Source organism: Physella acuta, unplaced genomic scaffold, assembly GCF_028476545.2.
Source record: "Physella acuta isolate Inbredline_101_S28 unplaced genomic scaffold, ASM2847654v3 ptg001111l, whole genome shotgun sequence".
Taxonomy (NCBI): domain Eukaryota; kingdom Metazoa; phylum Mollusca; class Gastropoda; family Physidae; genus Physella; species Physella acuta.
Window position 1 is genome coordinate 128,564 of NW_026732628.1, and position 24,051 is coordinate 152,614.

The following is a 24,051-nucleotide window of genomic DNA, read 5'->3' on the forward strand; positions in this document are numbered from 1 at the left end:
CCATCATTTGTTTTTACTTTATAAGACACAGGTCCTGTACATTGAACAATTTGACCTGGTATCCATTTTTCCTCTCTCCCATAATTTCTCAAATACACATTATCATTAACTGCAAATTCTCTTTCAATGGATGTTTTGTCATGATTTACTTTTTGTGTATGTTGATGTTGGGAAACAGACCTTTGAACAGTTGGATGTAGTAGGTCAAGATGAGTTTTAATTTTCCTACCACATAGCAATTCGCATGGTGCAACACCTGTTGTTATATGAGGAGTTGTGCGGTATTTGGCTAAGAACCTGTTTACTCTTTCTTTCTTTAATGGTTTTTGTTTTCTCAGGTTGAGGTCTGATGCCTTGTTTGCTCAATATATAACCAAGAAAACTAATTTCTGTCAACATGAATTGACATTTATCTTTGTTTATCTTTAAACCTTTTTCACCAACTATTTTCAAGACTTTATCTAGTGTTTTAAGATGTTCAGTGTCATTCTTACCAGTTATGTACACATTGTCAAAGTAAACACAAACATTTGGAATATCCTTAAAAATACTGTCCATGACAGCCTGGAAAATTCCAGGGCTGGATGATATACCAAAACATAGTCTTTCATATTGGTAGAGTCCTTTATGTGTGTTTATTGTCGTATAGACTTTTGAATCTGGATGCAGTTCTAGTTGAGTGTAAGCATGACTAAAGTCTAATTCAGTGAATTTGTCTCCTCCTGCCAAATTCAAAGAAATTTCCTCAATGTTAGGAATAGGGTACCTATTTAGCTCTATTTGCTTATTCAGTGTAGTTTTATAGTCTCCACAAATTCTTATAGAACCATCCTTCTTTAACACTGGCACAATGGGCGTTGCCCAATCGGAATAGTCTACCTTCTTTATGATGCCATTAGATTCCAATCTACTTAGCTCATTTTCAATTTTATTCCTCATTGCATAAGGTGGAACTCTAGCTTTGCAGTATCTTGGATTTGTGTCTTTAATGCTTAACTTCACTGTTCTATCATTTAGTAATCCAGAGTTACCAAAAACACATTTATTTTCAGATATAACTTTATCTATTGAAGTAAGACTAGATTCTCTTGCAATGTTCAATGAACATATACTCTCCCAATTTAACTTAAGATCACTTAACCAGTTCCTACCTAGTAATGGTGGTCCATTTCCTTCAACCACAAGAAGAGGAAGTTTAACACTTTGACCATTATAACTTACATGAACCATACACTCTCCTATCACCGGAACATTGTCACCAGTGTATGTTGTTAGACACTTGTGACATGGCTGTAGAGGCACTGATCCTCCTGTGACAGCGTCAAAGTCCTTCTTTGTGATGACTGTTAGAGATGCTCCAGTGTCAAGTTGGAAGCTGATGCTCTTACCGTTGATATTAACTGGTACATTGATGGGAGCACGACTTATTGATTTCACAGAGAACAGGCTGAAATCCGGCTGCGAATCAGTTTGAGTATTTTCACTGGTAGAGTGGTTCATTGGTTGGGTTAGGTAGTCTTGGTGAGAGTTAACATAGTGCTGCCTATGGTTGCAGTACTGTCTTGACTGGCTAGATTTAGCAACAGACGAAGACTTTGCAAAGCAGGCCTTGGCAATGTGACCTTGCTTACTGCACTTATAACAAGTTGCAGACTTAAACTTGCACCGATGAGATGCATGGGGACCTTTGCATCGATGACATTTTTGATAATTATTACTAGATTTAGATCTAGGATTTGAACGTGCAGGCTGTTTAGCATAAGTTGAAATGCTCTGATGGGGTTGGTGTTTATTGACTAACCTGCTGTTTACTGCATGGATCTGAAGACGTTAGAGATCTCGCCGCATCGGATGACTGCTGGTATGAAGTTGCAAGTTGTTATGCTTTTTCTAATGTTAGATCTGACTCGAGCAGCAACTTTCTTTGAATATCAGGGCTGTTTACACCTGTCACAAACTTTTCACATAGTCTGTCAGACAGCGTGTCTCCGAATTCACAGAATCTACTTAAATGACGTAAAGCAGCAACATATTCTGATATTGACTCGTTTGGTTGACGAGTCCTACTGTCAAATCTAGCTCTACATAGAAACTTTGATGGGGTAGGCGCATGGTGGTCTGTTAGCAATTTGCTCAGCTCGTTAAAGCTCTTGGTAGTTAGACTAGCTGGTGCGCATAAGTCTTTTAGTAGCCTAAATTGTTGAGGCCCTATGACTGTTAACAAAACAGCTCTCTTTTTGGCTTCTATCGTCACGTCGTTTGCTTCAAGGTAAAAGCTTAACCTCTCTAGATAATCATGAATGATTTCATCATTCGAATCAAATTCTTTTATTTGGCCATACAGCGCCATTTTCCTAGAAATACTTAGCAAATATGCTCTAGCAAACCTCTTTTTTGCGTAAGTAGGTGCTCTTTCTAGTGGATTATTTATCTTCGTCGCCAATGTGATAGATTAGGAATACACAACGGAGATAGAAGCCATTAGCATGTAGACATCTTTATTTGTAGACCGGAAGAGGAAGAAGAATACACAAGGGACATCACTCATAATAACAACATTATAAATATAACCAACACAAGAAGAGTGAGTTTCCTTGACCTCACAATTATCTCAATATATTATAGTATATGACCAGTGTGACTCTGTAGAGTGAATCGTGAGACATCCATGTGGATGACGATTATAAGCAGAATGTGTTTAATAAATATCAGAAGAAAAACCTATTTTCATCTTGTCAATAAAAAGTCACCTGTGTCGTCTAGATGTGTAATGGTATAATGACTGCCTATGTTGTCTGATATTCTCACATGGTAATGAACCAAGTAGTTCAACCCTCTCACAATCGAAAAATATATTATAAAACTGATGTGACTGAAGAAATGTAAATTTATGCTGCAATTTAAAAAAAAAAAATTTTATTGGTAGTAAAAACACTGGTGTTTTTTTTTTTTTTTGCATGCCTCCAATTCTGTTTATACCCAATCACAGTTAGATGAGGGGGGGGGTTGTAAAATGTTTAATTTGCTCAAGTTACAGCTATTTCCAACAGTGGGCTTGTGTCTCTTTCAATACCATCATACTGCAAAGTTTGTTTTTTTACTTTTTAAAAGTTTTTTTTATATCTGCTTGTCACATATCAAGAAAAGTATTGTGTTATTTATTGGAAGTCTGTGTTATCTTCTTTCTATTTGAAGCTTATCTGAAGTTTTGGTAAATGTATTTTCTTTTATAACTAGTAATTTGATTTCTGTAAACACATTTACTAGTAATAGTTAAGCCGTATAGGCTTTTATGTTCTTTTCTTTAACATATGATAAAGCTTTTCTATTGCTTATGATATACATTGAAATTTATTGGACACATAAGAAAATAAACATGTTAATTAACAGTTCTTCTGAAATATCTGCAGCTATGTAACACCTCGTCAATCTCTGTTTAGGCTACATCATAGGATTAATTTAAACCCATAACGAGACAAATGGTGTTGAAAAATTACACACTTGATTCTTTATGTCATCTTATCAACTTTAAATGTAATTATCAAACCAATACAGCATTTTGATAGTAGTGACAGTTTAATTTTGGATGATGACTGTTACACTTGCTTTTCTTTTAAACTCTTAATATTATTTAAGTTATTTATTTAAGTTCCTGTAAATTATCAAACTTTATTTAAATTACCACAAGTTCTATCAATTTTAAAAAGCATTAGTATTTTGCACAATTAAGGTCTTAATGTTTTGTACTGGGCTTTGTGCATCAGTAGAAGTGATGTCACAATTAGCAGTCTTTTAACACTATCTTAACCAAATTCTCCTCTTTATTTCTAAAGAGCTAATTAGTTACACAAATATTTTTTTTTAATTTTTTTTTTTTAAATTTACATTAATTTGGTTTTAAATTGTAAATTAAATAGTTAAATTCTGTCTAATCTGAAATATATGCCTATTTCTGTTTTTTTTTTATTTACCTGTTGGATTCTTTAAATTTGTTAATTATGTTTATAAATTTTGACATAAATTTTTTCTCAGATGTAAACAATATTGTTGAGATTCATTTCTAATTGCGTTTGTGTTGAGGTTGTATTTTTCATATTGTATGTGGCCAGCTATTAACTCTTTTGTTAAATAAACTAATAGTATTTACAAAATTAAGTCTCCAACTTGAATGCAGGTTAAATTAATGTATGTGGCATGTGGTTAAATAAACTAACAGTATTTACTAAAATAAGTCTCGAGTTTGAATGCGGGTTAAAGTCAGTAGAACGTTACAGAGTTCACCCAGCTCTGATGTGTACCTGACTCACATTATGGAAAGCAAAGACGGCTGGGCATAGTGCTGACCACACTATCCCTTTAGGTGCTGAAGTCTCTGAAAAATGAACTCTACTTCATGTTCTTGGACACGAAAAGAAGATGGTGATGATTTACATAAAGACTAAGAACAAATGACCATATTTCATTTGATGAGACTAAACCTATGTAATTGACCATATTATCTATCTACCCTTCCCTAGGTCAGTGCAACCGTGGTGAAACCCACGGTGGTTAAATCTTAACCTTAGTCTAAATAAAAACACAAACCACTAAAAGTAAAACAAAAAAAACAATTTACAGAATTTATTGCATGAAATAAAATGGAACAAAAAAAACGTAAACATTAAGTCAAATTCAAAACATCCTAATGCAACACTAAACAATCACCAAACAAACAAAACACAACGTTCAATGGGATATTATGTACCTTCGGTACCTCGGAGTCTAGGCTCTGAACACACAGACAACCATCCTTACCAGTACTGCCACCGAAACGCCATCTAATATCCGCACCAAACATCAAACAAAACAATCCATACAAATCAAGCCAAGTTTCACAAACAACTTCACTGGAAGGGGGAGGGGAGAGAAAAAAGAAAAGGAAAACATAAGAAAATGCATGGAAAAATATATATACATCAATATATACATATGTTTAAATACTACTGACTACTACTAAAGATATCTAAAGCCTCGAGTAAAATACTAATCCTTACTACTACCACTAATCCTAGAATACTAAATCAATTCTCAAAAACCACAATAAATCACTGTCTAACCAAGAAATTAGCCAATTAAAAATAACGTGCAATAAAAATCATCATTGTAGAACCAATCTATCCAACACAAGAAGCAGCACGAAGCCATTGGTCTACCTACACAACATCCACATTGATAACAATAAAGTTAACACACCCCGCTAAGGCCCCAAATAGAGGTAGACACAAAGCAAGTGACTCAACAAGACGTTGTAAGAAACATCACACACATTAATTTTACAGCAACCTAAAATACACTCATTACTGTCTAAGACTAACACAACAAAATTACTTGTGACTGAGCCCAACTTAGTCATCGTGGGGAACCCACAATAACAATACTTTAAAATAAAAAAGTAAAATACACAAACACACTCAAACCAGTTTGGGAAACAATCCTAAACATAACGACCTAAACCACGTGGTCTAAAACACGCCAAGGGTTTTAGAAAATACCAAAATACATTTCAAACCTTTCAAAAAAGAAAACACCACGAGTATACCAGACAAGCCGATGCCCACTATCTCTTTTCAGACGAAAAAGAAAGAAAACGAGAAGCATCGGCAGTCGCTTTCATACCAATCACACATGTACAAATACAATTAAAAAACAAATACCTTCACGCACGAGGTGAGCCCACACAGAAACTGACCTGATCTACATCTCAAAAGAAAGAAGTTATCCAAGCGGTAAGTTTTTACTGACCGCTTCGTGCGGAACGGGAAACCCTGTAGCCGCTGTCAAGTGGACCATTCATGCAGATTCGCACACAATAAAATAATACAAAATAAGACATCCATTTACCCGCTCACACTAACATTAGTAACAAACAAATGTTGTCCGACACTGGCCTTACCTAACTTGCAAGTACAGGCTTTGGAGCATCACAAGAGAGTAAAATACACCCCAGCATTCAAAACACATTGGCCTCATTGGAATGTACATAGAGAAAGTGTTGTTAGAAAAACAATAATAAAATTTTACACACACTTTAGCCATTTTATTTCTTAAAATTTTCATGTTACAATTTCTAATAATTCACTACATTAGAATTTACTTTACAATGCTATTTTCTTAATATTAATAGTACTATTTTTAGTAAGGAATACACAATCAAATAATAACTAGCCAAAACTTACATTATGTTGAAACTAAGATAACAAAATGTAACAATTGCAGCTCCAGTCTTTGTTTTCTTCAAATTTATAATTTTTATGCTGTTTTTGTAAAAATAATTAATGTAAATTTATGACATTGAAATGTGTGATTAATCTTTAAATGGAATGGCCTATATGAATAAGTGAAGAAAATTATTTTATTATCTTTTCAATCACATAGTATGCAGAGAGGAGTCTGAGATTTGGCATAAAGTTCATATTGAGGTGTGAAGAAAGATAAAAATCTATATATAACATGTAACAAATGCATTTAAATGAACTTAAAAAAAAACATCTAGCAACATGAAACTTGGGGTTAGTTCCATAAGACATGTAAATAGTGGGGAGGGAGAGGAAGTTTTTACATGTGGTCTGTTTGAGTTATACATTGCATCCAGTAGAGTTTGGTCATAGGATTTGTGATTCTATACCTCTCAATATAATGATTAAAGGCATTTAGCAAAAGATGAAAAAGTTTTTACAAAAAAATTACTGTCTGCTCAGAAGTTTTGTAAATAATACATTGAAATTGAATAGTGTGTTTTATTTTAGTTAGCTTCTGTTATTGTTAATGTGTAATTGGTTTGATCAGAATTGGTAAACTCCCTTGTACCAATGAATGTGCATTGTCAATTTTATAAAATTTGGAAAGAATAGGCAAATTAACAGTGTGCCTAAAAAAACCATGCGGGTGTAAAAATAAAACCCTGGGTCTCTAAAGTGATAGCTTACTTCTTCTATCATACATATTTACAAATAACACAAAAAGAAGTAGGATACATAAAGAAAAAAAAGTACACATGCAGCTGAAATAATAGAATAAGTTTATTTTTTACAGTATGTATAATAATTGTCAAGGTATACTCTTTGACTAAAGAATCTTTTCATAATACAAATACAAAAATGTATTAACTATGACCCACTTTTGGTTAACCACTAGTTAAATTTATGTGCAGAGAAAAAAATTATAAGAAATTTTATAATAAAATTTGCTATAGATATTATGTTAAAAAATGACATTTAATTGCTTTCAAGTCATGATGAATTTCTTTGACAAAAAAAAGAAAACATTTCCTTACCAACATCATATTCCTCTGTCTTATTTATAGAATTAATTTTTTAGAGTATTTAAATTAGATATTTAAGAAAATCTTTTGAGAAAAACATAATTTAGACTACAACTTCAAGAAAATCTTTAATGACAAATACCACATTCATGTAGCTTGTATCCTGAATTAACTTTTTTATGTGCACTAAAATAAGAATGTTGAGAAGCCATTTATAGCCAAAAAGTTTTGTAAGTGTAGTTAAATAACTACTCTAAGTAAATCATTTAGGACAAACATCAAATTCATATGGCTTTTCTCCCAAAAGAACAAAATTCTCTCTTAACAAATCCAAGCAAACCTTATAGGACAAACATCACATTCATCATGATTCCTGTGGCCTTTCATCTGAATGAATCTTTTTATGTGTTCTTAAATTAGAACTTTGAGAAAACCTTTTATAACAAACATCACATTCATAAGGCCTTTCTCCTGAATGAAGATTTTTATGTTCTCTTAAACAATCACTTCGAGAAAACTTTTTATAACAAACATCACATTCATGTGCTTTATCTCCTGAATGAACATTTTTATGTTTTTTTAAATCACAATTTCTAATAAACCTTTTATGACAAACATCACATTCATGTGGTTTATCTCCTGAATGAAACTTTTTATGTGTTCTTAAAATAGAACTTTGAGAAAACCTTTTATGACAAACATCACATTCATAAGGCCTTTCTCCTGAATGAACATTTTTATGTTCTCTTAAATGATCACTCCGAGAAAAATTTTTATGACAAACATCACATTCATGTGGTTTATCTCCTGAATGAACTTTTGTATGTTCTTTTAACTTAAAACTATATAAACATCTTTTCAGACAAATATTACATTCATATTCAGAATGAACAATTTTGTGTCGCAATAGAACATTCTTATCTGCAAAGATTTTATGGCAAACATCACAATCATATGCATGTTCTACTGTATGAATCTTTTTATGTTGATTTAAGTTAGAACCTTGAGAAAACCTTTTATGACAAACATCACAGTCATATGGCTTATCTTCAAAATGAACATTTTTATGCATATAATTTTTAGAACTTTGAGAAAATGTTTTATCATAATAAACAATTTTATTTTCGTTGTCCCCAGACAATTGTAGATTTTCTTCAAGTCCATTTTCTTGTTTATTCTCAAAAAATAAAAATTCTGTTGTGAAATCTTGTTTTAAATATTCAGTATTTGATAATTCTGGTTTTAAATTTTCAGATGTTGAAAATTCTGCTGATGCAGCAGGTTTCTTATTAATTTTTTCAATTGAAAATGTATTATCAGGCTTAACATCTTGATAAGTTTTAAATGACATGTTAGGTTTTATATCCTGAACATTAAAAAATGATAATTCTGGTTTTATTTTTATGTCATTAGAAGAAGAAAATTCTGAATTAATATCAGGTTTAACATCTTGAGAAGTTTTAAATGACATGTTAGGTTTTATATCCTGGAAATTAATAAATGTCAATAATTCTGTTTTGATGCCAGCAGAAGATGAAAATATGGCCGATAGATCTGGTTTCAAATCTTCAGAAGATGAAAACTCTGTCAATTCATTTGACTGTATATCTACAGTAGATGAAACTGCAGCTAACACATCTGTTTCCACCTCCATGCTGGACAGCTTCTTAGATATGGACTGATGATTAAAAAAATGTAAATGTTAAACTGGTGATTAAATAATCAAAACAACTTATTACTAATAACATGGCAAAATTTGTAACACATGCCAGACTTTTGTCAGTCTGATTACTAATGATTACTCAGTCAGATGTAATTTTAAAATAGACAACCAGTAATGCAAAGTAATGCAAAGTAATCAGGACTGCATATTAATATCTGAAGCTACCAGTTTCTTAAAATTCTTTTTAAAAATAGAAATACTAAGATACTAATAACAAAAATCAAAACTTTGCTTTTGTTAGATTTTAAATGTAAGTAATAAGTGCTTAATCTTATCCAAATATGTAATAAAAGAGTTAAAATTAATTTGAATTACAGTTCTAAACTGTCATAAACAGCTTAATAAACACTTGATTTCTCTAGGCAGCTTGGCACTAATTTGCACTTTTTGTAGTTTTGAGACAATATTTGTACACAATAGGACTTGTAATTTCTTGCAACAATTGTAAAAACTTTCAATGCTATTTTATTCGTATGGCTGGGAACTAATATATGTGCATGCATAAAAGTTTTGTGTATATGGATTTATTAATTTGTTTACAGGTAGTGCAAGGAAGGCTAGGGGACGACACTGTTACTCTACTAAACTGGCTTAGCTATTTTAAACTACGGAATGAACACAACACCAATGGTGTCCTCTTCCAGTTTTAGAATATAAAGAAATGAACTTTTTCATTCAAATTTGACTTAGATCTAGATTTTATAAATTTACTTATCAAGACCTAACTATGAAATGTATACAATTTTCTTGGTCAAACTAATAGAGAGGTTGCACACGCATGACTAAAACCACATGATGTTTACATCCGCCATGATGATGCCCTAGCCTAGCAAATGGTCTTCTCTATGTATTTTATATTGCTAGTCCCTAAATTTATTTTAAAAACTAGCCACCCACAGAACAGTAACAATATTTGAAGGAACTTAAACCTATTTTTTTTTTATTTTTGTCCAGCTGATAGACAATATTAATATAATAAATAACTGCCAAAATGTAAACATCTATCGGAATCTATCCAATCAAAAGTGAAAGCCACAACTCCAGAAAGTCAGCCTAAAGAATACCCAAGATTCTAGAAAGTTCGACCTCACAATGATTGTTGTGGTCTTGGATGCACACTATTGAGTATGAAAAAGTCTATTAGTCATTCATGCCAACTATATTGAAAAAAAAAATTACTATACAGGCATATATTAAAACAATACAAAGTAACCATATTAAATAACAAAATCAACACACCAGACATGTGAATAGACAATTTTTCAAGGGAAACTACTCTATAATTGTTTTTGAAACATGGCCACTGCTTGTATTTAGTAAGTATTTACTCATTGTTGTCTCGAACGGAGTAGTTTACAAGTTTATTCCAGGATATTTTTGGATAGTTTGGTCATAGATTGTGATTTGTTATTCAATTATCTGTTATATTATGTAAAATATGTCATAAATATGGCCAAATGAAAGAAATATTCATTAGTTACCTCCATCGCACATTACTAGCTAGTAGCTACTTTGGAAATTATGATGCTAAACTAAGGTTTTACCGAGAAGAGTTATGATGACTATTATTGATTAATATTATTATTATGAGATCTGATCCAACTTTCTCAGCCATCGGCATAATTTTACCCCACTAAGTCAGTACTACTACTACTACATTAACTACACTACTTATACTACACAGAGTCACACTCCATTGATAATCCGGTTTTTTAATACTTAAATGTAAGCTCGAAAAATGTTTTTTTTTTACTCTGGGGGCGTGTTTTATTATTACTCAATCAATCAGTCCGTCAAAGCCCATCCAACCTTTTCACCTTTTCCGGAATCGGCGTTTAGTTAGGGTTATTATAAAATGGCGTCCTATGAGGTTTTTAATATGGTCGTCTATACGGGCAATGGTTTGTTTCGACCGTTGATTTATTATACAATTCTTTTTTTGTATCATAGTGAAGATGTTATAATATTATGTACAAATTAAAAGAAGTCAATTATACACACACCTGCTTTAGTTTATTTTGACTTCAAGCACAAGAGTGACTTTCCCTCGTCAGCTTCGTGAAAGATAAAGAAAGAAATTAGGTAAAGCTAGCATTATTAAAATGTTAATTATTCGCCCCGTAAATACATAGGCAGTTTCGATACAAATCTATCCGATTACGATACGATCCTAATTTATAAGTATCATGTACTTCATGAGAAAGAAATGATTCGATATTTTTTTATATGTCCGCCCAAAACACGGTGGCCACGAACGAGACTTCACGAAGCTAAACCCTAGTAGATCTAGATCTAGATCTAGACTAGCTATCATCTATCCACAATCTACATCTTATTAGATCTAATTAAATAGATCTAGATTCTAGATCTAGTAATCACTAGTAATCAGTACTAATCTAGATTTAGACAATTTAGAGTCTAGTAATCTAGCTAGGTCTATTACTATACTATTTAGTATTTATTAACAATAGAGACAATAGTGTCAATAGGCTACATGGCTACATGGATGGTAGGGTTGCCAGGTGTCCAGTTTTGAACTGGACAGTCCAGTATTTGAGCAGACTGTCCAGGATAAAATAAATATAAATAGCATAGGCTACTGAACAAGTATATGAATAATACTCTGTTACCCCCCTTCTTCTGCTTTGCGGCAGAGACCTAGATCTAGATACATTTTAAATTTAGGGCTTACAGACTACAGTTTTGCAATTAGTAGATCTAGAAATCTACAATAAATTTAGTTTCTAAGTAGTAAGTAGTGTAGACTACTAGAAGAGCAAGATGATAGATCTTAATCAAGTTACAATAGAGTTTAATTAGTAGTTAGTTAAATGAAATCTTATATATAGGGCCTATATAATATCACATATTAATTAAATAATTATTTTAATATAATATATGCATAAACTTACTAATTTATAATATCCAAATTCTCTAGGTACATGGCAAGCAATTTTCTCACACTTGACTGTGGCTATAGGTGCTGATCTTGAGCTAAACTAAAGGTGAGCTGAGTTTTTTTTATAATAAGCCATTCTTCAGCTTAAGCACAAGTTTGAAACCAATTCAGTGTTCTAATTCTTAAAGAATATGCTGCTACTAATATTATTTACTGTAAGTATTAATTATGTAACTATTAATTATTGATTTAATTTATGTAACAGTGCTTGATATGGCCCAATAGTGGGACTTTCAGACAGTAGCTTTCACATTTCTAACCCAATAGACTAGAGTTCAGATCCCTGGCTTTAGTCCTAGTATGATGTCCTAAGTCCACCCAGCTCTCATGAGTACCTGGCTCAAGATAGGGAAATTAAAGGTGGCTGGGTATATACCTGAAAACCCTGTAACATGTAAATGCCACAGAAACAGGTGAAATTTAATTCAACTTCAACTGCTATATTTGACTGTCTGTTTTAATCAATGATTAATTTTTTCATATTACTGAAAGTTGTTTAAAGTGTCTATTGGTACTTCACTACAAATAGCCTTCAGAGGGCTATTCGTACTTCGCTATTTTTAGCCGACCAATCAAATTTATTTTTAAATTCATTGTCCTGCAGTTTATGTATGAGATTCAAATTTTGTAGTTTGTCGTAACTGTTCCGGTGGTCGAAGTGGTGGTAGCGCATTGGCTTACTATTTTTTGAGGCGTGGGTTCGATTCCCGCTGGCTCTGAGGTTTTTTTTTTTAATTTTTTTTTTAAGGATTAGGGTTTAGCATTAGGGTTAGGGTTAGGTATAGGGTTAGAGATAGGGTTAGGGTTAGGGTTAAGGCTAGGGTTAGGGTAAGGGTTAGGCATAGGGTTAGGGTTAGGTATAGGGTTAGGTATAGGGTTAGGGAGATCTAAAAAATAATTTGTTCTATATCTATACAGCTTGTAAAAGATGTAAAAGGGAATTCAAGAATTAAAAAAAAAATGCCGCACGCTGATTGGTCAGAGTACGAATAGCCTTCATAGGGCTATTTGTAGTTCACTACGAATAGCCGCAGCCTTATTTAATTTCTAGGTAAATGGAACAGCATGGATGTGGAATTTTAGACACAAGGAAGCTGAAGTTAACTTTTAATTAAGAATTAAAGATTGTCCATGAAAACAAATATAAATTATATACTTTGTAATGCTGTATTGATGCATCTTCTGTTTTAAGTAATTAAAAAACATCCATTTATGAAATTCTTTTCATTTTTTTTTTTAAATTTTAAAAATGTAGTTCTGTTTTGTTATTTGAAATCAATGATGAGTATGCTGAACTGCCATTGAGATATTTACATAAATGCTATTGTTTATAGTTTATTCTTTCAGAAGCAACTATATTGACATCAAAACTGAATCTTCATTGTACATTAAGTATAAAAGCTTACCCACAAACCAGTCCATGTCCTTATGTTTTATTGACATCCAAACATTAAATTTTTTTAAAGGTGATTTTTCTTAAATAAAACAGACTACTTTCATATGGGATAAGAAACATTTAATTTTGAAATTGTTTGATTTATTACATTTTAATAGAGCTGAAACTGAAACACTGGGTACAAATTTATTATTACTTTGTTTCTTAGAACATTGCAAATTTTGAACATAAGAACTGTGGGAAGTAGGTAAAGATGTTAAAATATCTCTTGAAGAAATTGTGGAAGGTTTAGAGATAGAAAACAACATTTCAGAAGATGATGTATGAAATAATGATAAAATATTTTTGGCAGTGGTCACTGAATTAATATTTTCATTAGACAAATCACATTTAGGTATAGAAGAATAAGGTACGTCTTCAGATTTTCTTATCAGCAAAGATCCTGGGTGATTCTCTTTGTTACCATCAGTCAAATGACAAGCCAATTCTGGAAAATTCATTGGGTTCTTTGTCTGGGCAGCTAAATATATTTAAATTAAGTTCATGCAAGGCTTTAGAAACATTAATTGGATAAAACTCTATAATTTCATTAACTTTTTATTACTATAACTACTATCAGTTCCAAAGGAATAATACGAATAAGTTACACATCAATAAATTACATTTCCATTTCACCAAACTTTCTCTAAGTCATAATATATTTTAAATTCATGGCATTTTGTTAGGCTAGATGCGTTGACTTTCATTTACCACAATTATCTGATAATATAAATTAACAAATAGGCCTAATAATAATATAATAAATTTCGTAGAATCTAGATTCTAAATCTAGAAGAATCTAGTTTGTGTCTAGATTCTAGATCTACAATTACTGCATAATTTGCATTACTAGATTCTAGATCTAAATTACTACAGTTCACTACTCTAGATCTAGTTCTTAAGTTCTAATCTATAACAAGACTACACTCAACTCCACTAGATCTAGAAAAATCTAAATTCTATATAAATTGATATCAGAGGCGTAGAGAGATCGATATGGGGCGGGGGGTGCGGACCGCACCCGGTGACACCATTTAGGGGGTGACACCAATGCAAAAAAATAGCAATATATATAAAAAAAATGATAATTCCACTTAATTAAGTGATTAATTGGAGTGTTAAATAGTCTTTTCAGAGGTGAAAATCGAAAGTTTGATGGGGGGGGGGGGGGTGCAAATCGAAAATTGAAATTTTTCTCCAGGAAGGGAAGCTACGCCTCTGGGGTGCCGCACCGGCCCTTCTAGTCTACTTGTCTTAAAAAAATAAAGTAAGTAGCCTATTTAATAGACCTAATTTAGTATTTAATTCTTAAGTCTACAATCAACTACACTGTAAAATAAAAGAAACTAGATCTAGAAACTAGACTATTCTAGAGTCTATACATTAAAAAAAAAATCCTGTATGTCGTATGTTACTGTTTACGTCGGAATTTTCAAGAGGACTTTTTTTTAGTCATAGATCTAGATCTAGTCTACATCTAGAATTCTAGATCTAGAAATCTAGACTCTAGATCTAGGCTATACTTAATAATTAAATTTAGGCTTGATTTACTATTGAAATCTTTTATAAATCTCATATTTTATTAAAAAATTATTATTATTATACAGGGTCTAGTCCTACGTCAAAAAACATGTGTACTCTAGATCTATCTATATAAAATATAATATATTTGTGTGTGTGTTATTTTAAAGTTAATTTACTTAAAACAACTTTTCGTCGGAGTTTGTTTTGATTCCAAAAGCGAAAGTAGATTTCATAACTTAAAAAAAATATTCACATTTGGTTTGAAAAAACAAAAAAAAAAAACGCTAGCTGGCAACTACCGGAGCGAGAACTTGGTAAGCTACTTTAACAACTTCTTACAAGCCCAATAGAGATAGGGTAATTAAATACTGCTAATAGTCTATACATTTATAATTTATAGGTAATCTATCATCATTTTAAGTACGTAAAATCGGCTGGCTAGTAATATGAATGGAAGGTGACTCATTAATTTTAGTAATTGTTAGGAGGATTTATGTTAAGGTAATTGAATCTATCGTTTTAGCGTAATCAATTCGGCTGCAGTAGTAATGTGCGGGAGAGGTAACTGATATGATATAAATTAATATAAAATATAAATTATTATAAATATATTTGTTTAAATAAGTTTATTTCTTATTTAAGTCAAATTTTACAAAATATAACAGATAAGTGATTTAAAATAACAATCAGTGACCCAAACAATTTAAAATAACATGAAACTAACTTTAAACTAGGTGTTCGAGATAAATATTAGTAGAAAAAAAAAACAGCGGCCATCTTTCCAAATAAAATTTAGAGTAGTTTCCCTTGATAAAAAATTAAAAATGTCTATTCGTATGTATATTGTGTTGACTTTGTTGTTTAATATACATACCTGTCTTGTTTAATAATAAGTAGGACATAGGGCAGTCTTCTTATCTTTAATTTCAAGTGAAATGATTGAAGGCTATCCAACATTTATTAAACCCTTTTGTACTGATTAACTTGTCAATTATTAGGTCGTCCATATTCTTCATAAATGATGTTAGACTCAAAATATGGGACCCTGTAAAATATTTTTTTCAAAAATGATGAAGAATATAATTCGTTTTCGTTAGAAATTGTGATTAAGGGTTCGGGTATAGTATAACTACAATATGATATTAAATCATCATCTTGCTTTTAGTAACTATTTGGATGAGAGGGAAACAGTCGAGAAAAGTATGACGTCATGTATTGGCGATCGATTTGATTAAGCCTACTTGTTTATTTTGTCTGTAGACATTAGGGCCTACACTTTTTCTGAATTAAGATTATTGTGTTTATTAAAATAGGTGCAAATTTTAATTAGTTACATTTGAATACCACATGGTTGTTTTTTTTTCTTTCTTTTCTTTGCCTTCTGCTGTCATCAGTTTTTGATTTGTTCAGTAGTCAATGTTTACCCCTCCCCACCATCCATTATTACAAAAACAAAAAAACACCCACTATATATGTCATAGCGTAGGTATATAGAATTAGACTAGACGAGTAGAGGTTACTAAGGACGGTGGGAACTTGACGGTAGACGATTTGGTGCGAGAGTATTGTGCGCGTTAAATAAAATATTTGGGTAGTGTCTGCGGAACATAAGAGTGATTCCCGTCCTCCTCACGAGTATAAATAGTAGTAGATCAGAATATATTGAGATTATATATAATCCCCCCCCCCCCCCCATCACAATATAGTGATATATCCCTCTAGAAAAAAACTAGATCAACCTATAGTTCGTAGGAAAATTAGAATCTATCACTTATTCGTCTGTAAAAAAAAAAGAAACACGTCATTTTTCTCAACCATGCAGTTTCATCCCCCTCTAAGCACGTCACAAAGTTTGCGGCGCGCGTGACGTCATTTGTCATTAGGCTAATGTTAAAGAAAGAAATAACGCGTAATGCGTAATTTAAAAAAAATAAATCAAAACAGGCACTAAATGACTGGCGATGAGACTTAAGCGACGTTTAGCCTGACGAATAGATCTAAATGACTTTAGTTCGGTGAATTAAATTGTTGTTTAATTTATTACAGTGGCATGGTGTTCTCCCTCTACTATACAAATTCACGTGCTTTTAATTTCTGCAACCTGCTGCCCTGAGACGTTCGGCTCTAAAATGCCCGTGACACAGCGGCTTAGGTAAATGCATTTAGGCTCCCGGTCCCACCTATAAACTTTGTATGTCCATTAAGCTCCACGCAAAACTTGTGATTAATATGTGGACATAAGCCGCGCTAGTGGCGGTGTCAACAGGGACCCCCCCCCCCCCCCCCCCCACTTAAGCTCCGCTCTTAAAAATGTTCCTCTCTTCATAAAAGACAAAATTGATGTTCAGATTTGGGCTTTTAGCCGACGGCAGTATTCCTAATGCACCGTCTTAGAGGCTGTCAACTGCTAACACTATTTCTATATTAAACTCTACTGAGCTCTGGCTTTACATTAGCTGCTATCGTATTAAGAGTTGATCCTTTGTTATGCCCCATGTCGTTATGAGCAAAGGTATGCGTGAAAACGAACGCTTTATGTTCCTCATTTTCATTGAGCACAGCTTTATAGAAGTCTTTTATAATTGACGTCACTCACCCCTGCCCCCCCCCCCCCGATCACCCCTTTATTATAGGTCATAAATTGCGGTCCTGCGTAAGTTTACATCACATTAGCATAGCATATGTGACATCGTTTATGGACAACCCCATATAACTCATTTTGGGTATTTGGTATCAACATTTTGACAACAAAGGTTGTTCAAAATGTGTATTGGAGGTTAGGACTTGACATCTACGATAAATGACATCACGCACTTAAGGGGTGGAGTAACTGGTTTTGAGACGACGTTTTACGTGGGAAAGGGGAGGGGTAAGAAACATGAAATGTTATGTATATCGCCTAATACAAAAATGCTTAAAAAATTCTTTTTCGTTTGAATTATGGCTTGACTTTTTAACAGGCAGGGCAAAAAGGTAATTTTCGACATTACGACTATTTCGTGACGGCGAAAATGGGGGGGGGGGGATGGGGATGGGTGCGAGGGGGGTGGTTAATGTGAAGAGAGGTCAAAAACGTGACGTCATTTATCATTAAATCACTAATTAAAGGAAAAATGCATGGACATGAAATGAGAATAGCAAACAAACAACACAAACAACACTTTACTCAAACTAATATTTAAATAAACATTAGATATGTAGTGGTAGCTCTATACAAATAGGGAGTCTCTTAATATATAAAAATTACATCTCATAATAATAATAATTCTAGAACTGGTGTTTATTGTCAGTCAATTAAATTGTTTAAAGTGAAGAAGTAAAAAAAAAAACTGCATGTTTTGTATTTAAACACAAGACAATCGTATTTAATAGCAAACATCAATACATTTCCATACAAATAGAAATTAAAGGGAAATGACTCAAAATAATATTTTCTGAAGACGGCCGCTGTTTTTAATAGCAAATTTAGTATCTGGAACATCGTTGTTAAACCTTAATTTCATGACATTTTTATTGATTTAACCCTTAAATGTAGTTTGATATTCAATTATCTTTAGTGTTTTAGTAGAATATGCAAAAATATATTCATATTTAATTTTAAGCCATATTCATTAGTTACTTTATCCCTACATTAGTACATTACTAGCACCGGCCGAATTGATTACGCTAAAGCAATAGATTACCTTATGTTAGTTCACATCCAGTGACTGATTAAAACGTCCAGTGCTCTTGATAATGATATTTTTAAAATTACGTTGAGTGCAATCTAAAAATAGGTTGCCTATCAGGAGTATAGAATAGTATAGATAGTATTGGTAACTATTAATTTTAATAATTTATAGGCCTAAATCAAAATTATAAAAATTCTATCCTAAAAAAAAGTTTCATCACAAATACATAATTGAGTTATAGACTGATAGTAAGTAATATAACTGAAGAAGAGTGTAAATTGTCAATATAGAATTTTTAAATTGTCATTATCTGTTATAAAAAATAACTTATAAAAACTTAGATATCATGACTTATATTAAATAATCAATTAGTAAACTAAATATTGAGCATAATTTTAAATGTCCAGATGATATTTATTAGGCTTTTAAATTAATTAATTTATTTTTTGAATAATGACCATATAGCATAACAACATAATTGGGCCTAACCATTACTTGCAATTGCATTTATCATAAGGCAATTATTTACTACGAGCCGACCCGCGGCATATCATATGCCGCTATTTAGTTGTTTTTATTTTCTACTTTTTAGTAATTCATAATTTGTGAATTCGTCAGTACCAATGCTGCCACTGAAAATATTTGCTTTAAAACACTATCAGTAGGGCGTTAAGAATGATACTTCCCCAACCCCCACCCTCCTTTCCTCCAAACCCCTACCCTACACCCCCCCCCCAGTGAAAGCAGCCTCCTCCTAGTTACCTCCCCTAAGTTTAAAATCGCTTCAAACTAAATTATCTGCCCCTAATAGCCGTCACTAAACCCGGCTCTACTAATGTAAACATTTAGCGTGAACCACAGCTCCCCAGACCATGTAGGGGTGGGGTGATAGGGAGCGCTCTTACAGCTTGTTTTCTAGTGTCTCCCAGAAGAGAATCTAATATATAAAGCTCAATTCTGTAACGCATGTTTGTCGTTGGCATTTCTACGGATTTAAGTGTTAGATCAATTATCGTGCGCAGTTGTCTAAATTTATGAGTTAAAAAATTACTATTAAAAGTGTTGGGAAATCATTTTCATTTTTCAAATTATAGTAATAATTGTCGGCATGTTCATTAAACACAAGTTTTAAAAAAATATCATCTTTTACAAAAATTCTAATTATGTTTTTATTTAGTCCTATAGCGCTTACTTCCCTTTGATAAATTAGGCAAAACACAATTACTTCCCTTTATGAAACCATTGCATTAGTTGAAAAGCATTTACTTTTTAATTACTTTGTTTTGGTGTTGGGAAAAAAATAATTACATAATTAGCGGGGATTGATCAAGTGCAAATGTTTTAGGTATTTTACGGATAAGCTTGGAGTATTATAATTGCTCATTAAATTGAAACAGGCGCGTTCGTTTAAGTGAGTGCAAAAACTATGAATAAGTTGGGGTACTATAGTCGTTTATTAAGCTAAAACAGGCGATTCTGCCCCGGGCGTTTATGTTCGCGTTAGTGTTTTCTTTGTGTTTAGGTGGGTTTGCGTTAGTGGTTGCGTTTTGATTTGGTTCGTTTTTGTTCTTTCTTTTTTCGTTTTTGTTTGTGTTTTTTTTGTTTGGGTTTGTATTTGTGTTTTTGGTTGGTTTTGCGTTTGGATTTGGTTTGTTTTCGTTCTTTCTTTTTTCGTTTTTGTTTGTGTTTTTTTGTTTGGGTTTGTATTTGTGTTTTTGGTTGGTTTTGCGTTTGGATTTGGTTTGTTTCCGTTTGCTTTTTCGTTTTTTTTTTTTTTTTTTTTGTTGGTATTGGTGTTTGTGGTTGGGTTTGTTGTTAGGTTTTTGTTTTCGTTTGCTTTTTTGTTTGTTTTTTCTTTGTGTTTGTATTGGTGTTTGTGGTTGTGGTTGGGTTTGTTGTTAGGTTTTTGTTTTCGTTTGTATTTGTAATTGTGTTAGCGTTATGTTTGCGTTTTGTTGTTTTGGTTGGTTGTGGTTTGGGTGGGCAATGCCGGGTTTATGATGATTACTAAACACACAGGTAGTGGTCGTTAACAGAAAGGTTTTTCACAGAAGCCAGAGCAGGGCCTGGCCGGGACGGCTAGTTATATATATAGATTATAATATAATTAACCATGTTTATATTAAGCTGCTTATCTAAGCAGTAATGGAGCCCAACTATTGTAAAATTTAGACTGTCTAGCACTGAAGAAAGTCTTGTTGTTCAATATCATTGTTTGTGTTTCCCTGCAAGGACTATAAAAATATTTCTCATTCAGACTTTTATTAGAAGAACCTTAGTTTTCAGTAACATTTTCTGTCATTACTAATATTGCAAGAACTTTACATTTTTAATTTAAAATAATTAATATTTCTCTTTCAGCTCTAAATGTTTGGTCAAGTGGATACCTCTGATTAATTAAATAACTCTAGTGATATAGAAAAAACAGAAAATGAGAGAGCAAGTAGGTCACTGTGACATCTGATCAAGAACATTTTCATCTTTTGAAAGATTACGAACACATTGGAATAAAAAGCACACAGAAGTGCAAGCTATAAGCTTTTGTTTTTGTGATTTTATAGTTGCAGAGGAGCCATTGTTTGCTACACATAAAAAGGAATTTCATCCAAAGGATAGGATGGCGTGTGAGTTTTGTGCATATACCACAGGAAAATGGAGTAAGCTGAAAAAACATCACATAAAAGTTCATGTGGCTCTTTCAAAAGAAAACATTGTTTCTGATTTACTAAAGGACAATTTCAGAGAGGAAACCTTGATATCTTCATGTAAATACCCACCAGATTACAGATCCACTTCTTCAAATTGTGGAAATTTTGAAGTCAAGTGCTCAATACAGAAGGAGAAAGAAAATGTATCATTAACTAATGAAAAGATAGCTGAGTTGTACCCAATATGTTCAAAACATGTGAAAAGTTGCAGATAAATCATGAAAATAAAACAACTGGACCTCAAAAGTTACAGACTTTAACTGGGCAAAAATGTGAATGTGCTCTGGAGAATTGTACAACTTGTCAACTATACCATAAAGATAAACAGAGAGGCAGTGATCCTCCAACTGAGATTTCTGTGTGTGACATTTGCCAAAAAAGTTTTAAATCCTTATCTCATTTGGCTTCTCATAAAATTGTACACACTCCATTGAAATGTTACATATGTTGCCACTGTGATAAAAGTTTTAACATTGGAGATGAATATGATCTACACTTAGCAACACATTTTAGGTATAAGCCATTTAAAGGTGAAATTTGTGAAAAATGTTATGCAGATAAACAATACCTAAAAGCTCACAATAGATTGCATAATGGAGAATCAATTCACAAATGTGAGAAATGCAATTACACTACGCCTCATCTGTCTCGGCTAAAAGAACATCAAAAGATTCATCTAAACCTTCAACTAGTTGATGGTGTTGAAAATGTACAAACTTGTGATATTTGCCAAAAAAGCTTTGTTTCTATAGCTCACCATTTGTCCCATCAACTGATACATACACCTTTGAGGCTTTACATATGTAGTCATTGTGACAGAGGCTTTAACTTACCAGATGAATATGACCTGCACCTTGTAAAGAGACATTTCAGGTACAGACCTTTCAGATGTTCATTGTGTGAGAAAACTTTTAGCAGGAACAAAAATTTAACAATTCATACGAACATACACACTAGGAATTTACTGTATATGTGTTCAAATTTTGACTACACAACAAACGATAAAAGTCCTTTCTTAGAACATTGGAGAGTTCACATAAACAGTAAGCCTTTCACATGCAATTCTTGTGACTATTCAGCTGCTTCTAGAGGTACTCTACAAAGACACTTGAGGACTCACTCTGGTGAGAAGCCATTTTATTGCAGCCTATGTGACAAACGATTCAGTCAACGTGTACATTTAATCTCACACAAACGGCATATTCATCTAGTTTAACCATACTACTGAAGACACACTACGAACAGTGTTATCATGTGTAGTTAATCAAGGTATGTTGGTGTGAAAGATATAATGATGACATAATGAGGAAAAATAGTGACGTTTTGTGTAGAAACTGGTTGCTGTGTATTGTGTGAGTTAATCTTAGTCTTGGTGAAAGGGTGTATATGACCAGTGTGACTCAGTCAGTAGAGTGAATCGTGAGACGTTCATGTGGATGACGATTAGGGCCTATAAGCAGAATGTGTTTAATAAATATCAGAAGAAAAACCTATTTTCATCTTGTCAATAAATTGTCACCTGTGTCGTCTAGACGTGTAATGTTATAATGACTGCCTATGTTGTCTGATATTCTCACATGGTAATGAACCAAGTAGTTCAACCCTCTCACAATCGAAAAATATATTATAAAACTGATGTGACTGAAGAAATGTAAATTTATGCTGCAATTTTTAATTTTTTTTTTATTGACATTGGTAGTTAAAACAGTGGTGTTTTTTTTTTTGCATGCCTCCAATTCTGTTTATAATCAATCACAGTTAGATGAGGGGGGGGGGTTGTAAAATGTTTAATCTGCTCAAGTTACAGCTATTTCCAACAGTGGGCTTGTCTCTCTTTCAATACCATCATACTGCAAAGTATTTTTTTAACTTTTAAAAGTTTTTTATATCTGCTTGTCATATATGAAGAAATGTATTGTGTTATTTATTGGAAGTCTGTGTTATCTTCTTTCTATTTGAAGCTTATCTGAAGTTTTGGTAACTGTATTTTCTTATATAACTAGTAATTTGATTTCTGTAAACACATTTACTAGTAATAGTTAAGCCGTATAGGCTTTTATGTTCTTTTCTTTAACATATGATAAAGCTTTTCTATTGCTTATAATACACATTGAAATTTATTGGACACATAAGAAAATAAACTTGTTAATTAACAGTTCTTCTGAAATATCTGCAGCTATGTAACACCTCGTCAATCTCTGTTGAGGCTACATCATAGGATTAATTTAAACCCATAACGAGACAAATGGTGTTGAAAAATTACACACTTGATTCTTTATGTCATCTTATCAACTTTAAATGTAATTATCAAACCAATACAGCATTTTGATAGTAGTGGCAGTTTAATTTTGGATGATGACTGTTACACTTGCTTTTCTTTTAAACTCTTAATATTATTTAAGTTATTTATTTAAGTTCCTGTAAATCATCAAACTTTATTTAAATTACCACAAGTTCTATCAATTTTAAAAAGCATTAGTATTTTGCACAATTAAGGTCTTAATGTTTTGTACTGGGCTTTGTGCATCAGTAGAAGTGATGTCACAATTAGCAGTCTTTTAACACTATCTTAACCAAATTCTCCTCTAATTCTGTCTAATCTGAAATATATGCCTATTTCTGTTTTTTTATTTTTATTTACCTGTTGGATTCTTTAAATTTGTTAATTATGTTTATAAATTTTGACATAAATTTTTCTCAGCTGTAAACATTATTGTTGAGATTCATTTCT

The 24,051-nt window shown here is 32.4% G+C and overlaps 2 protein-coding genes and 1 long non-coding RNA gene across 15 annotated transcripts; 2 read left to right on the top strand and 1 right to left on the bottom strand.

The window, feature by feature from the left end:
* Positions 1-4,605: 4,605 nt before the first annotated feature.
* LOC131955858 (zinc finger protein 583) lies at positions 4,606-12,263 on the bottom strand. Of its 3 annotated transcripts, XM_059320146.1 has the most exons (4): positions 11,936-12,263; positions 11,027-11,077; positions 10,263-10,442; positions 4,606-8,978 (listed from the first exon to the last, which is right to left on the bottom strand). In XM_059320146.1, the coding sequence occupies exon 4, from the start codon at positions 8,952-8,954 to the stop codon at positions 7,665-7,667; it is 1,290 nt and encodes a 429-aa protein (XP_059176129.1). In that variant the 5' UTR covers positions 8,955-8,978; positions 10,263-10,442; positions 11,027-11,077; positions 11,936-12,263; the 3' UTR covers positions 4,606-7,664. The 3 variants fall into 3 exon arrangements, 2 of the variants coding, with proteins under 2 accessions (XP_059176129.1, XP_059176128.1); XR_009388898.1 differs by lacking the exons at positions 10,263-10,442; positions 11,936-12,263 and having other exon boundaries at positions 4,606-4,886; positions 5,933-8,978; positions 11,027-11,308; XM_059320145.1 differs by lacking the exon at positions 10,263-10,442.
* On the top strand, positions 10,856-13,191 carry LOC131955864 (uncharacterized). Of its 8 annotated transcripts, none has more exons than XR_009388902.1 (3): positions 10,856-10,924; positions 11,962-12,028; positions 13,034-13,191. It is a non-coding gene; the product is annotated as an uncharacterized LOC131955864 (long non-coding RNA). The 8 variants fall into 8 exon arrangements; XR_009388905.1 differs by lacking the exon at positions 10,856-10,924 and adding an exon at positions 10,980-11,105; XR_009388899.1 differs by lacking the exon at positions 10,856-10,924 and adding an exon at positions 11,196-11,303.
* A 2,044-nt stretch (positions 13,192-15,235) lies between these two features.
* LOC131955862 (zinc finger protein 271) lies at positions 15,236-22,752 on the top strand. Of its 4 annotated transcripts, none has more exons than XM_059320152.1 (2): positions 15,236-15,255; positions 20,974-22,752. In XM_059320152.1, the coding sequence occupies exon 2, from the start codon at positions 21,505-21,507 to the stop codon at positions 22,534-22,536; it is 1,032 nt and encodes a 343-aa protein (XP_059176135.1). In that variant the 5' UTR covers positions 15,236-15,255; positions 20,974-21,504; the 3' UTR covers positions 22,537-22,752. The 4 variants fall into 4 exon arrangements, with proteins under 4 accessions (XP_059176135.1, XP_059176132.1, XP_059176133.1 ...); XM_059320149.1 differs by lacking the exon at positions 15,236-15,255 and adding an exon at positions 18,391-18,472; XM_059320150.1 differs by lacking the exon at positions 15,236-15,255 and adding an exon at positions 18,665-18,756.
* The last annotated feature ends 1,299 nt before the right edge of the window (positions 22,753-24,051 follow it).